This window comes from Gadus morhua, chromosome 16 (assembly GCF_902167405.1).
Source record: "Gadus morhua chromosome 16, gadMor3.0, whole genome shotgun sequence".
NCBI lineage: Eukaryota > Metazoa > Chordata > Actinopteri > Gadiformes > Gadidae > Gadus > Gadus morhua.
Genome location: NC_044063.1, coordinates 30,667,597 through 30,684,397, shown reverse-complemented (window position 1 = coordinate 30,684,397; position 16,801 = coordinate 30,667,597). Strand labels below are relative to the sequence as shown.

The following is a 16,801-nucleotide window of genomic DNA, read 5'->3' as shown; positions in this document are numbered from 1 at the left end:
TATATGTTTCATATTATTATATTCTTCAAATTCTCTGTTCTCTAAATTAGTTTGCATTGCCTAAAGAGGCCAGCAGGCGGCGGTATCGCACTTCATGTTCAGTCTGCGAACCCACGTGAGAGTTCCTACGCTCGCGTTATTTCGTGAAGTCTGGGAATAAGGAAGTGGATGTCGACCCGTCTGGTGTTGTTTTGAGGATGATGATGGAGGAGGAAGAATTAGAGTTTGCCGAGGATCTTGAGGCTATTTTGCATCTTACTCCTGAGGTGCAATTAGCGATTGAACAGGTGAGTGAGTGATCTTCGACCCGTGTGTGTCAGATGAACACCTTGTAGTGACGTGACCAGAGCAGCCTTAGGTCCACCACACCTCTCACCTGGTGTCTGATGTGTTCCCAATGTGTTCCCAGTGTAGCCTCAGGTCCACCACCCCTCTCACCTGGTGTCTGATGTGTTCCCAGTGTAGCCTCAGGTCCACCACCCCTCTCACCTGGTGTCTGATGTGTTCCCAGTGTAGCCTCTCAGGTCCACCAACCATCTCACCTGGTGTCTGATGTGTGTTCCCAGTGGATCCAGGCATCTCACAACAAGCTGTTATAAAAAGGAACGAAGCCTTTATTAATGTACAAGCAATGCATTCCTTGTACCGTTATGTGGTTGTAGTGTCCAGCACCAGTACTGACCAGATGGCCTAACTCGAACCATAGACTATAACCATAGTCTAGAACAATAGTCTAGAGAACCACAGACTTGAACCACATACTTGAACTTTAGACTAGAACCACAGACCACAATCACGTCATTCACGGATGATGTCAAATGTCACATATTTAAAGGTGTCCCTTTTCTGTTACACATCAGACCATCACATATTCTTCAGTGCTCTAACATTTTGAACTGTTTCTGTTTTTATAGGTTTTCCCAAGCCAAGACCCACTGGACAGGGCGGACTTCAATGCTGTGGAGTATATTAATACACTGTTCCCAACCGAACAGGTAAGACTTATAGTACTGCTGCTATTACTACTACTACTACTAGAATGCTAATACAATTGCTTTTTCTACTTTTATTAGACACCTACTAATATTGCACTATTACACCTGCCTCTACTTATACTACTAGGCAAGGCAAGGCCACTTCATTTATATAGCACGAGGCAGACTAGAAAGTGCAATTTATTTTAGATTTACCAGAAAGCTATTGCAAACATAAAAGTCTTCAGTCCTGTTTTAAAGTGGTCAGAGTTGGGGCAAGTCTTAAATCCTAAGGGAGTTTATTGCAGCTATTTGGTGCATAGTAACTAAATCCTGCAATGTTACGTGTTTACTCTGGGGATAATTAAAAAATTGGTCTCAGAAGATCTTAGTGGTCTATAAGGCTTATGTAGTGGAAGCATATTCGTTATATACTTTGGCCCAAATCATGTAGGGATTTATAGGTTAGCAGCATTATTTTAAAAAATCAATACATTTTCTGAAATACAAGGAGCCAATGTAATGATTTATGAATTGGTGTAATATGTTCAATTTATTTTGTACTACTACACTATTACTACTGACTCTAATTCTACTGCTACACTATTACTACTGATTATACTTCCTCTACTACTGCTGATGCTTTTACTACTACTAGAATCCTAATAGTAGTGCTTCTAATTTTACCTGACTACTACTACTGCTTCCACTACTACTGCTGCTGCTTTTGCTACTATCACTACTGCTGCTTCTACTACTACTACTTCTGTTGCTATTACTGCTTCTACTACTACTACTTCTGCTGCTATTACTGCTGCTACTACTACTACTTCACTATTACTTCTACTTAGGGATGTCCGATATTGGCTTTTTTGCCGATATCCGATATGCGATAATGTCCAACTCTAAATTTTCGATTCCGATATCAGCCGATACCGATGTCGATATTTGGGTTATTTATTTTTCCTCAAACCTATTTTAGGTAACATTACATATCTCCTGTTGTGGAATTAACACAACATGCTTAATGTTATTGTGATGCCCCACTGGATGCATTCTTGAATGTAACAAGGCTTTCCAAATGTTAACATTGTCTGTGCAAAATAAGAAAAATACTTCAACTTAATTTAAGGGAAAAGTGCCATGTTTATTTTTATTTTTTTAATGGTCTCAGACAACAGTTTGGATTACACTCTCCCTGAGATAATCTTGACAATGCCCACAACAAATAGGGCAAACTTGACTTCACAAATGATAAAACATTGTACCTGAACAACTATGTGCAACATAGCAGTATGTTTCTTTAACTAAAACTCAATAACCTTAATTGAATAAATGCACAAATATGAGTCAATTACAATGTGCACTGTACTGCACAATTTTGAAAACATTTATTTGAGCTATAAATAAAAAAAAAAAAAAAAAAAAAAATCGGTTTTAAGGCAAAAAAAATCCGATACCGATATTGACCGATATTACATTTTTATGCTAATATCGGGCCGATAATATCGGTGGGTCGATAATATCGGACATCTCTACTGCTTCCCATACTACTACTACACAAGTACTGCCTCTACTACTACTAAGTAGAAGAGACAGTAATACTAGTCTAAAGTAGTAGTATTAGTAGTCATAGTCTAGTACTACACTATTACTACTACTATTTCACTATTGCTATCACTACTAAAGCGCCACTACAATATACAATCTTTCAAGTAATTTACTGTTTACTATCTATTGAATAGACACGTTATCCAAAGTACTCAGCTTTCTCCTCATTAAGACATGCAGGCAGTCAGTGGACAGGTGAGGCGATGTGCTCAGGGATGACTAAAGGTTCTGCGGAATCCAACCCACTACCTTTCAGCAGTGAGTCAAACACAGCCCTGGTTGTTTTTGGTAGCAGGTTTTTCCCCATTAGCCAATAGCTGAATCCTAGATATAATAGTGTGCAACAGATATCTAATGATATTCAAAACTATTGGTTAATCGCCATGCGATATAAATTGATGCTGGTATGTATGTCAGTTTTTTTTTGTAGTTCAGGTTTACAAGTCCCTCTAATTACTTTAAATGTTGTGATATGTCGTGAACTGAAAGAGACTGAATGCTCATGAACTTGTTGCTGCTCACTAAAACATGCTGACGTGCCCGACCAACACGAGGAGGCGCTGCTTTCCTTTGCGCTGCTTTCATCCTACTGACAGAGTTAAAGTTGTCGAGGATTCTCAACCTTTTGACTATTGTTATTATTATTATTATTATTATTATGTGTGGGAATAATTCAATGCACATATATAGACATACTTCGATGTACTGAACCTCAGTCAGACCAGAATGTAATGATATTGTGTAAATTCCTCATAGTTATCATCATATAACAATTTTCAATATAGTCCAGTCCAGCCCTAGCCCTCTCCATCATTCATTGCAACAAAGAAATAATAATGTAATGATTTTTATAGTGGTGCAGCAGTGGATCAGGAGGGAGAGCTGGTTGGCTGGTAACATGAAGGTCGCCGGTTAGATCCGAGCAAGACGCCTCACCCTGAATGCTCCTGACGAGCTGGCTGTCGCCCTGCGTGGTTGACTCCGCTGTCGGTGTGGGAATGTGTGAATGAATGGTTGTAAGTTGCTTTGGATAAAAGCGTCAGCTAAATATAAATGTAATGTATAGTCATATGTGCTTCTGAATGATTTGGTAATATCTCTTAACAGTTTGATAGACCACCTTGGTAGGGTGTCTCCAAGCTCTCGGGGCAGATTTAAGAGGAAAGCTCAAGTACCTCTGTCTGCGTTATTTTGCTGATAATCATCTATATATCTCTCCACAGTCACTTGCTAATATTGACGATGTAGTGAACAAAATTCGTCTCAAAATTCGGTGAGTCTTTATCCCTGATTATTATCCTTGCCTGGATCTGGTATTTTAGACAGTATGTTGTGTGATATTCTTTTTATTTTGAACTTTGTAGACGTCTAGATGACAACATCAGGACAGTGGTGAGAGGCCAGACCAACGTGGGACAAGATGGAAGACAGGTGAGCTAAGCTGCAAGTCGCTAATTAGCCAAACATCACTAATTAGGCAGGATTACATTATAGCCTGCCTGTTTCTTTTTTTTTGTACTGGGAACTTATTATCTATATATAACGATTGCCTCATACATCATTGGAGATAAATAGTTCCTCTGCAATGATTTTATTTTGTTGATATTAGTGCTGCAATAAGGAGTATATAATTGATTTGTTAAAAAATTCAGATTTGTGGTTATAATTTTTAGAATACTCAACTACTTTGGTCCCTTATCAGGTAGAATAAGTTCATCAAGTAGAATAAGCTGTTCTTGGCTTCATAAATTGAACATATTTGGTTGCTTTCCTCTGTTTTTGATGATAAATACTTGACCTTTTTTTGGCTGCGAGTCAGACCAAACAGTCCAATTTAAGACACCACATTAGGCTCAACTTATAATAAACTTGTTGTAACGTGCATTTGCCTATATGTTTTACATATTCATGACATTTTATTTACTCAAAGATCTGTTGAACGAAAAAAATAAACCTATGACTATGAAAATGCCTGATCGTTGCGTCCACACAGACGCACGCCACCAGACTCGATGTCTGTGCCTCACAGAACAAACCTCGTATTTGCGTGACGGTTAAAAACAAACGGCGTCAACGGTTTCCTTTGACCCAGACAACGCTCGCTCTTTCTCCTGCATAATCTCTTTCCGTCTTGCACACCAGTACCATGGAAAAGGATAAGATGACTCAGATATATGCCATCATGTTAGGCCGCCCTTGTGTATGGAAACCACAGGCAGGGAACCGAATTCCCTGCCGTAAATATACAGAGAATCCCTTTTTTAAATCCGGGCCTTACAACGTCTCGCCTCTTTTCATCGGTGCTGGTGTGTCAGAAGGGAGCGGCGGTTCCGGGTAATATGACACCTGATGGGGCTGGGCCTAGGAGGGGATGAGGGCCGTGGGTGTTTATGAATGGAGAGGAGGGCAGGCTACATATTGTCACAGTGTGTCTGTTCCAGTGGTCCTGTCAGTCCCACTTAGCTACTGTTGCCGAGACCGACTTAATCCCCAACAGACAGCGGACATTATGCAGTCTCACACACTCATCACGCATTAATTTTTCCTCGACAAAACCCGAGCTTTTACAAACTCTTCTCTGCGGTAAAAGTTCTTGTTTCTATTTTTTGGGAAGTGGAAAGTGAAACGTTTATTAAAATACAGAGTTGTTGAGATGAGATTAAAGGACAGAATGCAAGAGAGAGAGACGGACGGCGAGAGAGAAGGAGGGAGCTGTAAAGAGACAGATAGAGAAAACGGAGGGTCAGGTGCAGATTGGGTGTCTTCGGAAATGAGTGTTGTAACACATTTGCAAACATTCTCATTAAATATGCATGACTGACACCTGTGATCTTCCAACCGACCTTCCTACCAGTGTCTTATCCACGGGTAACCCTATTACCGTATTTACAGGGATACCATGGCAAGTAATTCAAAAAAATAATGACTTTCATAGACTTTCAATATTTTGGGGATTTTTTTTTTTGTTATAATGGGGGTAGTCCAAACGTTACTACTCTACTTGGCCCTCGGTCTTACATTTACATCATGGGCATTTAAGCCGATGCTTTTATCCGAAGCGACATACATTAAGTACAATTGTCAGAAGAAGTGCCAAGCACTAACAATCACAAGGTTAACCCATTTCCCGTACACAAAAAAGATAACTAGGATAAGATGCTAAACAACTAAGTACTTAGTTGTGTAGCAAGTACGTTATTTATTTTTTTAGTGAAGTGAGTCATGAGTCCTTTGCGGAAGCTGGTGAGCGACTCTACAGTCTTGATTTTAGCCGCAACAAAGAAGTAAAGGAGACAGGATGTATTGATCAGTGACGGGAGCCATCTTCCTCATTACCTAGAGCTCATCAAAGCACACTGGAGCACCTGGTTCATGTGCTCTGTATTGTTATGCCCAACACTCCCTGGTCCTAGGGGAGCTCAGGGGGCGAGGATATGATTGCACAGTGACGAGAGCATCCAGAAGTTATCTGCTCTTATCACATCTTTTCAGAGGAACTTAATCACTTGTCAGAAAAAACCCTGAAATTTGAGTAATTTGTACCAGTGGTAGAAGCAGTAGCAGCTAAACGCTCACGTGTAAATCTCTGATCAGGGTCTTCTCTTGAAGGACTAACGGGTATCCCACCTTCATGTTGAATTGCACCCTGCCTGAAGACACAGTGTTAACACCCAAACATTCGGGTGCCTACTACCAACCTTGTTGAGACAAATCCACCTGTGCCCTGCCTGCTTCCCCAATCTCCTTTATTCGTTGTGTTTCTCCTGGGACTCGCTTTCCTCCTGTCCAGTGAGTCATCAGAACAGATGTGCATGGGGAGAGACGTGGTGAAGACCTGAACTCTCCTCCATCTCAGGTTGGAGAAGGAGGCCCCTATGGGCTCGTGTGGATGAGATACCACCTCACTCTGGCCTCTTGAGGCTATGGATGACCATGGAAAGTGTTGTCCAGTGCTAGCAATAGTATGGGATGGGTGGTATTATATTGTCCCCGCACCATTGAGCACTAGAAGCGACACATCCATTGGCATTGATCACAGCCCGTAAACACTTTGAAACTGTGTATCCTATAGAGATTGCTAGACAACCAGTGTAGGAATTCAATATGTGTGTGTGTCTGTGTTGGTGTGCGTGTGGGTGTGGGTGGGTGGGTGGGTGGGTGGTTGTTCTGGTGTGTGTTTCTCTGTGACCGTGGTCTAGAAGAAGCTTGTAAAAGTGGAAAATATCTCGCGCAGCTGGTGCCGGCTGTTAGCATTCTATGTGCATGCATGCGTGTGCGCGTGCGTGCACTCAAGCTTGAGTGTACGCGTGTGTCTCCATGGAAAAGGCAAGGAGCCAAACTTGTGTCTGTGCTGCCACAACTTTGTTTGCCAATTACCCTGGCATCGGATGACAGTGTAAAAGCTTCAGCCGGCACCAGCAAGCAAACAGCTGTCAGGTCGGGTGTTGGGGGGACTGTTAGAACAACACACTTACCATATCATTATGGAGGACCTCAGTGGCATCTCACCGGGCCCGCCTTACTCCACATGTTGGTTAAAACAGACTCTGGTTGTTTTATAAATGCCAATTTACGGCTTGACAATATCAAATATCCAGCAGTACACTTCATTAGTCCATCTAATGCGTTACAAGTGGACACGGCTCCCGTTTCCGTCAGAAGGCGTCGGGGCGATGGCCTTATGGTTTTTCACGTGGACCAGAGTCAGTAACGAACCTCAATATATCCCCCCATGGGATGCGAGCATAAAACAGTCGGGTCATGTTGGCCTGCCACACAGGGATTCCGTGTGCGTTCGGGAGAGTTGTGCGTAGTTGTTTGAGATTGAGTTGAGTATCTCGGTCCAGCAGTGGGGTCATGGTGCATCGGCTGTAAACATCAACCTGGTAAGGGCTGATTATGGTCCCACGTTCACGCAACGCAAGGGGGTTACGGACCCGTTACAGGCTCACCGACCCTCCTTGCGTCCACCGCAAGGGCCTGACGTGCGCCTCCCAAATAATTTAAAGGTCCCATGGCTAGGCCTGTCGCGATATGCAATAAATCAATTAATTGCGACATAAGTTAAAATGAGCGATAATTTTTTGCCGGCCGCAATAATTTCCATTCGCACTCTTTTTTTAAATCATTGCTTTATTGGCCTAATCTGAGAAGAAATCTATGCTATAAACAGAAATATTATAGGCCTTAATTATACGGGTCTTCTCAATGCCGTGGAACGCTCCGTTAACTTGTATAGATAGTAGTTCGGGAACTTGTCAACCCCAGCGTCTTCGGTTGCTAAGCAACGGCGGACTATTTCTCTGCAGATCAACACTACGAATGCTGCTAACGAATAAATTGTAAAAAGACACACCATGTGAAGTTATTTTTTCGTCTTGGCAAGTAGCCTTGTAATAAGCGGGATAATGTATAGAACGTTGCTGGTCATTATCGAAAATAAGCCCTTATTTTCTCGATAATGACCGGCGTTCTATGCATTATATATAATATATATTTAGCAGGGTAGGCCTCAGTAACAAATGTCGGGTTGAAATCGGGCTCCGGCTCATAATTACAGGGCACAACGAGTAAACCCCCTCGTCAAGTGTCAGTCACTTGTTGCATGGTCTGTGTGGGAGGGGGAGCCCTGGCGTTACACGTGTTTATTATTTTTTGAAGCATAATCGTGTTTACATCCTTTTTATTTAGTGTTTCAATTTTATTTATTGTTTTTGGTGGTGTTTGGTTTTTATTCAAGAGCATTTTTTGTTAATAATAGATTGTTTTTGGTTGTTTTGTTAATTTATTCTGGATATTTTAAATGTCTTCCACACGTCCAGTTCCAGTGTTCTTTAAAAATAAAAGTTTATTGATCTTCGAAAGGGTGTACTTTATCATTATATTAGTTGAAAAACGGCAATATTATCGCTTATCGCAATAATTTCTGGGGCAATTAATCGCCCAGAAAAATTTGTTATCGTGACAGGTCTACCCATGGCATGAAAATCTTTTTTAACATAAATATGAGTTTGTGTTTGCTGTAAGTGTTTTCTGTTGGTGTTATGGCGAATAACACGTCAGTTCTTTGACGTCTCTCTTGTATTTCCATTAACGTCAATGTTCTCAGCCATTCCCTCTATTCGCTGATTGCACGCACAAAATTTGGACAGAGAAAACCCAGGAATATACCGCAAACCCAGACGTAGTGCTGAAGGGAAATGAAAATTGAGTATTGAGTATTGAGTATTGCGGGTACGGGCGGGTGCGAGTTTGCAAAATAAGACACGTGCAGGACTCTGGCACTGGCACACTAGCCGGAGGTCGGAAGAATGAGCCAATAGTTTGCTCAGAGAAACGTTTACGCACGCTCGATATTTAATCTCTAGGACCCTCCCCCTCCACACATTAGCCACTAACGGTAGCCATTCCCTTTCGTTCTCACACTCATTGGCCTGCTAAAGAATCCGGATTCGTTGACGCGGCCCTTCCCCGTTTAACGTGTAAAAAGAAAAAAGGAAAAATTTACTGGTCGCACATGTGTGACCAGTAAATTTTTTTAATTCAGTCGCACAATCGCACATTTTGGACACAATATGCGACCTCATGGCCACACCCCCACCCTCCTCCTTGACCCGCCTCTCTCCTCCTCTTTGCATTAAAGCTACAGACACCGAAACGGCGCATTTGGGGAAAGCTCAATGTGCGACTGGCTCGTAGTGTCTGTAATTCTGCACCACAGCTGAATTTCGGGAACGTCTTCAAATACTGTGTTTGGGGCCTACTAATATCTGTATTAAAGCATCCATAAAGTAGCATGCCATGGGACCTTTAACCCTCCGTCGAGGAGACGCAGCAGCAATGGCTGTGATTGGTCTGCTCACTAAAACCCAACGCAGAACCAAAATAGGTTCACAACTGTGTCAATGCGTCTGCTTGGTCCTTGCGTTGCATGACGTGGGACCATAATCAGCCTTTTAGTCTGTTGGTCATGGATAACATGTTTTTCCATTTCATCTGAAATGATCTTTAATTGTATCGTCTCAATAGTTAAAATCAAACTGATTTAATACAAATGTATATTGATGCCAACTTCACAGTAATGACCTGTATAAAATACATGTACCTATGCACTGTGGTGTGGTATCAGTATAGGTAATCTAATTTGCTCATCTAACGCTTGGCTGTTCTCCTCCCATCTCTCTCTCTCTCTCTCTCTCTCTCTCTCTCTCTCTCTCTCTCTCTCTCTCTCTCTCTCTCTCTCTCTCTCTCTCTCTCTCTCTGTCTCTGTCTCTGTCTCTGTCTTTCTTGTCTCTCTCTGTCTCGGTCTCTCTCTTTCAGGCTCTGGAGGAGGCCCAGAATGCCATCCAGCAACTATTTGGCAAAATCAAAGACATCAAGGACAAGGCAGAGAAGTCTGAACAAATGGTGAACGCACACATTTGGTTGGGCTCCTAAAAACCCTTGTGAAATATTTCCAACCCTTGTGAAATATTTCCAATATACTCACTATTTTCCAATAGTGAGTGTGTGTGTGTGTGTGTGTGTGGGTCATTTTTGCATGTGTGTTTGTTTCATTGTGTGTGCCCATGCCAGCGCCCAAGTAATGCTATGTCCGTGATGGTTGAAGGAAGTCACAAACGATGCAGGTTTACAGTGTACGTGTGTGTGTGTGATTGCATTTGTGTACATGAATGCATGCATAAGCGTGTGTTTGTGGAGGGGGGGGTCCCATGAAGGCCGTTTTGGTTGAGTGATTCTAGCGAACTGTAGCAGCCACACCCTCAACTGGCATGTTTAACTCATTATCTCAATCACAAACGGGTGTGTCTTTTTCTGCTCTCTTACTCAGTTATTTTTGTTGTGTGTCTGATTACATTGTTCTCTCTCTCTCCTAACAATGCGTCCTGTGGCCCATTGTGTGTGTGTTTGCATGTGTGTGTGTGTGTGTGTGTGTGTGTGTGTGTGTGTGTGTGTATAGGTCAAGGAGATTACCAGGGACATCAAACAGCTGGACCACGCCAAGCGCCATCTCACCACCTCCATCACCACGCTCAACCACCTGCACATGCTGGCCGGGGGCGTGGACTCCTTAGAGTGCGCACACACACACACACAAACATACACCCGCACACATGCACATATAAATACTGATGCCACAAGCTCCTTCCTGGAAATGACACGCACGCCTTTGAACAATAAATGCTCAAATATTTACATTTGGTCAATTCGTTTTCTTCAAGCCCTATTAGTGTTATTATTTTGAGCGTGTATACAGGCGTAGACAGGTTCCCCTCCTCTGTCATTTCCACAATCCCTTTTTGGAAATTAGAAGAGGCAGCCATTTAGTTTCCAAGGCTGGGGATTTGCTCTGCAATCAATGTGGACCTAGCACCGCGCTCTGTAATGTGTGTGTGTGTGTGTGTGTGTGTGTGTGTGTGTGTGTGTGTGTGTGTGTGTGTGTGTGTGTGTGTGTGTGTGTGTGTGTGTGTGTGTGTGTGTGTGTGTGTGTGTGTCCAGGGCGATGACCAGGAAGCGGCAGTACGGCGAGGTGGCCAACCTTCTGCAAGGAGTGGTCAACGTGCTCGAACACTTCCACAAGTACATGGGAATACCCCAGATCAGACAGCTGTCTGAGAGGTTGGTGCTTGAACACACACACACACACACACACACACACACACACACACACACACACACACACACACACACACACACACACACACACACACACACACCAAAATACTCACCATAATAACCCCCACACAAACACCATAATACCCACACCATAACTCGCATACACATATACACACAGTTGTTTGATTGAGCTCAATGCCTGTTTGGTTGGCGAAACAATTCAATCTACAAGCTATAAAAGGTGGAATATTTTAGTTTGCCGTCTTCGTGCAAGCAGGCTGTTGGTGGGCCGCGGAGGTTCCTCCTGAAGCACGATGCTTTCACAAAATGTGGTTTCACAAATGATATAATAGGCTCCTCTTCAGGTGGTCCGCTCCCAAACCTATTATATGGCAGGGAATCAAGAGTTATTTAGAAAATTGCTTCCTGTTTATATTTGAACTTACTTCCTCTTTACACACACACACGCACACACAAGCACAGAGAGCGACGCACACATAGAGAGACACAAGCACACATAAGCGCCTACATGCATACAAATACGTGAACGGAAGGAATGGTCTAGACTGGGTTCCCTTCAGGGAGCCCACTAAAGTGATGTAAACGTATCAATTTGAGTTTATGTGAGTACTAAGAATGTGTCCAGAGGATTGTCGTAGATTGCAGTTTGTACTTGGCGCGTTGCATCAGTATCTACCAGAATAAATTTCTAGCAGTGAGTTACGTTTTCCACTGAGGAAGGAATAAACCTGAGAATATTCTCGCTATCAATGTGACCCTACAACAGATTAAATACGCCTTTGGTCGACCACGCTTTTCGAAGACTCGGACCGCTTCCTTCAGTGTTGTTTGTGCTCGTTATTTCTTCCCCTTCGAATAAGTAATCAGTCAGGAGCCTGTCGGGCCCTTTTTGCGATCAGGCTCACTGTCCCCACCGAGGTATAAACCAGAACGGATGGAGTTATGCTATGTGTGAGGGTGGAAGTGGGAATCAGAGAACACACACACACACACACACACACACACACACACACACACACACACACACACACACACACACACACACACACACACACACACACACACACTAAATCACTTAGAGTGATATACACAGACACACACACACACACACACTGAATCACTTAGAGTGAGATACACAGACACACACACACACACACACACACACACTGAATCACTTAGAGTGAGATACACAGACACACACCCGCACACTGAGTCACTTAAAGTGAGGTACACAGATACACACACACATACACACACACAGTCAATGAGAGTGTGATACACAGACACACGCATGCACACTGAGTCACTTAAAGTGAGATACACACATACACACACACACACAGTCACTTAGAGTGAGATACACACGGACGCACGCAGACCGAGTCACTTACAGTGAGATCAGCACCTACAGTCCCTTACAGCGATCCTCACCCACAGTAACGTACAGCGATCCACACAGTGATGAGCCTGGAGTGGAGGTGGAGATGTGTCCGTGCAGGACTAGTGCTTAGAGAGTTAATGAGAAACCATCAGCCGAGTCCGCAGAGGGAGAAGACATTTAGCGTGTACGTTAACCACAACGGCCTGGATATTAGCATGTGTATTAGTCACACTAGACTGGGTATTAGACACAGTACATTAGCGCTGGATAATAAGCAACCTCACTGTTTAATAACGCACACAGGCACACTAACGAGATAATGTACCCGACGCAGGCCTTGAGAGCCCTCACCGAGAGAGAGGCAGAGAGAGGGACAGGCCAGAGGTCTCTGCCAAGCCCTTGGCATCGGTCTCCACATCAATCTCCCCCTCACCTCACCGGGGCTCCTCCGCCCGCGTGTTTACTCTAGTGGTGTTCCCGCTGGCCCTGGCTGATCTGGGGGGCCGCCCAGCCGCCTGGAGCCACACACCGGGCCCCCGGCCAAGGACTGGCACACCAGGAAATAGACAAGAGGCCTCGCTTCACATAAAGAACTCCCTGTCTCTAACAGCCAGTGCTGTGGGCATCATCATAGACACGCACACACATGCATGCACGCACACAAAAGGGGGCACAAATATAATAACTCCTGTTGTGTTGAGATGAGTGGTGGCATTATTGTTTGCGTGCGCTGGATGCACTTCATAGACCAGCACATCATAGACCAAAACATCATAGACCAAAACATCATAAACCAGCACATCATAGACCAGCTCATCATAGAACAACACATCATAGACCAGCACATCACAGACCAGCACATAATAAACCAGCACATCATATACCAGCACATCCTAATTGGCGCTTTTGCCGCGAAGGATGGCTTCCTGGGAAGGACACCAGTGTGTCTTATCATTCTGTCCCTGTTCTGTTCAGAGTGAAGGCAGCACAGAGTGAGCTGGGAACACAAATCCTGGCTGATTTTGAAGAGGCTTTCCCCTCCCAAGGGTCCAAGGTAAACAAACTGATGTGCCATCTGCAAACATCACAATCTTTTATTCATATTGATACTTCCTCCTGTATGCTACGGCTTTACCGGCTGTATTTGATGCACTATCGCATTTGGAAAGCCATCACAAAAATCCCAGCTGAGCTGTGATCTAAACCCGCCGTGTACTGCGTTCCTCCCCTCTGGACAGAGAAGTGGGGGTCCCAGTAATGTGCTGAGGGACGCCTGTCTGGTGGCTAACGTGCTGGACCCCCGCATTCGACAAGAGATTATCAAGAAGTTCATCCGGCAACACCTCTCAGAGTACCTGGTGCTCTTCCAGGAGAACCAGGACGTGAGTACGGGGCAGATCAGGGGGATGTGAGCTGGATCGGGGCGACGGGTAGGCCCTCAAACAACAGAATAGATGGTCTTTAGAGCTCAGTTAGGGTAGCATGGAAGGAACTGGAGAACTAGGAGTAACACTTAGTTAAAGTCGTCTCTGTGAGGGACATGTCTAGACAAACTTTTGTTACTGGAAAACATTTTCCAAGATCCAACTATAATTAGCTAAATGATTCCTACTTGGAAGGTTGAATAGTATGAATCTTGTATGTGATATGTACAAATATCATGTCATGTGCCATCCAAGTCCATAAAAATTAACCATCTTCACAATATATAATATATATGATGGGGACAAGCTCCGTTACATAGACATTATAAATCCCCTTCAGCCTTCCTCTATCAGCCGGCCTGCTGACCTGCTACAGCTCCATTAGAGTCTTTCCCTGTCTCTCTCCCCTCCCCAATGGGGTGGGGGTGCAGGTGGCATGGCTGGACAAGATCGACCGGCGCTACGCATGGCTCAAGCGGCAGCTGGTGGACTATGAGGAGAAGTACGGCCACATGTTCCCCGAGGAGTGGTGCATGACAGAGCGCATCGCCGTGGAGTTCTGCCACATCACCAGGTGGACTTTTGCTCTCACTCTCGCTCTCTCACTCAATCACAATGGAAATAGAAATAGTGTTACGTGCATGATACTTATTAGTGATCTGCGGCTAACTTGGTAAAGATAAAGATAAGATGTACCTTATACATCAAAGACCAAGAAAGTACAGCATTTGAAGCACTCTTGCACTTGTAGCCATAACAATTATCCTACCATACAAGTATGGCCCGAATCACAGAGCAGGCAGTGTGTGTGTGTGTGTGTGTGTGTGTGTGTGTGTGTGTGTGTGTGTGTGTGTGTGTGTGTGTGTGTGTGTGTGTGTGTGTGTGTGTGTGTGTGTGTGTGTGTGTGTGTGTGTGTGTCCCTCAGGGTGGAGCTGGCCAAAGTGATGCGGACGCGGGCTAAAGAGATCGAGGTGAAGCTGCTGCTCTTCGCCATCCAGAGGACCACCAACTTTGAGGGCCTGCTGGCCAAGCGCTTCACCGGATGCACCCTGACCGACGTCCCAGGGGTAAGAACACACATGCACAAGCAGCCGCTCACACTCAAGATACAAAATGTATACACCTATCCCCTAATGCCAACAAATTGTTAGGCAATCTTTATTTACAGTGAAACCCAGATGGCACAGAAGGTCTGTCCATGCTGTTGTATAAAAGTGCCTGTTGGTCGGGGGTTGGGGTAGGGGTCGGCTTAGCTCGGTAGGTAGAGCAGGTTGACTTGTAACCCGAAGGTTTCTAATTCCATCCCCGGCTCCTCCTACTTGATTGTCAATGTGTCCCTGAGCAAGACACCTTCCCCTAACTGCTCCCTACGAGCTGGCATGGTTGACTCGTGTCCTGTTTCTATGAACCGTTTTAAGTCACTTTGGATAAAAGCCCAAATGCCCTAAAAGTCTAAAGGTCAAGCTGGGTTAATATTAAGGAAAGCTTAGCTCAGCTCTGTGCGCTGAAACCCTGGCTTCAACAGAGGGCCCCCCGTCCTCCACATCTCTGCCTCCTCATGTTCTTAAGTCACGTTGTTACAGGGGGTCCGATGTTAGCGGCAACACCATTAGGTTACCCTGCATCTTGCAATCGAGTCTAATGGTTAAAATCGAGCCATGCTCATCCCACGGCATGTGGAATGTAGCTCAGGAGGTAGAGCAGGTTGGCTGGTCACCGGTAAGTTGCTAGTGTGTACCCGAGAGTGTGGAGGTGTCCCTGAGCGAGGCACCTCACCCTAACTGTTTACCGACGAGCTGGCTGTCACCCTGTGTGGTTGACACCACCGTTTCACCGTGTGTGAAATTGTGCATGAATGGGTGAATGTGAGGCAATATTGTAAAGCACTTTCAGTGGCCTCTGGTTTGAAGAGCGCTGTTTAAATGCAGTCCGTTTAACCTTTACTGGTTGAGGCTTGTCGTTCTGACAATCCCCTTGTTGGTCTGGAAAGCAGAAGAAGGCCGACAGCCCACTGCAGTCCACCAACCCCTTCCTGGAGGACGAGGCAGCGGACGACCCGGGCTCCGAGAAGGAGGAGGACCTGGACCGTGTGAGTGGACCCCCCCTGACCCCCCTGGCCTCCTCTGACCTTTGATAGTTGCAACTCTTTAACAACGACCCTCTCATCTCCTGCTGCTTTGTGTGTTGTGGGATGCATCGTCTGTTTCAGTGGAAGGCGGAGTCGTCGCCGATCTGCCGGTTTATGTTTCCTGTGTTTGTTCCTCCCAGAGCGATACGACGACACACTGATTTATAGTAAAGCTTGGAATCTTTTTTGTATTCCAGCCAGATCAATACATCTACTGATTTAAAGTAAAGCTTTGTTCACTCTTTTTATCCAGATTTAACAAGAACCACCCTGTAGGCAATCAGTGCAGATGAGATGATTATTTTAGATCACATTCGATTCGATTAAAATAGATACATTTGATTATAATAAATTCAATTAGATTAGGTAACATCCGATTTAGGTGAGATTAAATTAAATTATATTATATTTAGTTAATTTTTATAAGACCAGGGTGAATTTGGTTAAATTCTATTCGGTTTCATTAGGTTAGGATATGTCAGATGAGGTCAAGTAAGGTTAGGTAGTATTGGTTTAGATTAGATTTGGTTGTGTAAGATTGGACTAGGTTGGGTCAGATCAGATGAGGTCACCCGGTTCCAGTTGCGGTCCAATGGGCCACAGGTTCCATTGTGTTCTAAAAGAGAATCTTCCCTCGTCCTCTTCC

General features: G+C 44.3%; 1 protein-coding gene across 2 annotated transcripts in view; it reads left to right on the top strand.

Annotated features, from left to right (window-relative positions):
- Nucleotides 1-121: 121 nt before the first annotated feature.
- Nucleotides 122-16,801, top strand: part of vps53 (VPS53 subunit of GARP complex) — a 26,667-nt gene continuing 9,987 nt past the window's right edge. The window contains exons 1-12 of one of the 2 annotated variants that reach the window (XM_030381120.1): nt 122-287; nt 915-995; nt 3,809-3,858; nt 3,950-4,016; nt 9,906-9,992; nt 10,546-10,661; nt 11,085-11,204; nt 13,579-13,657; nt 13,842-13,985; nt 14,459-14,601; nt 14,953-15,094; nt 16,021-16,116. In XM_030381120.1, the coding sequence (XP_030236980.1) occupies nt 198-287; nt 915-995; nt 3,809-3,858; nt 3,950-4,016; nt 9,906-9,992; nt 10,546-10,661; nt 11,085-11,204; nt 13,579-13,657; nt 13,842-13,985; nt 14,459-14,601; nt 14,953-15,094; nt 16,021-16,116 (1,215 nt within the window). In that variant the 5' untranslated portion in view covers nt 122-197. Of the gene's footprint in view, nt 288-914; nt 996-3,808; nt 3,859-3,949; nt 4,017-9,905; nt 9,993-10,545; nt 10,662-11,084; nt 11,205-13,578; nt 13,658-13,841; nt 13,986-14,458; nt 14,602-14,952; nt 15,095-16,017; nt 16,117-16,801 lie in introns of both variants that reach the window. The other variant, XM_030381119.1, reaches the window with a different exon arrangement.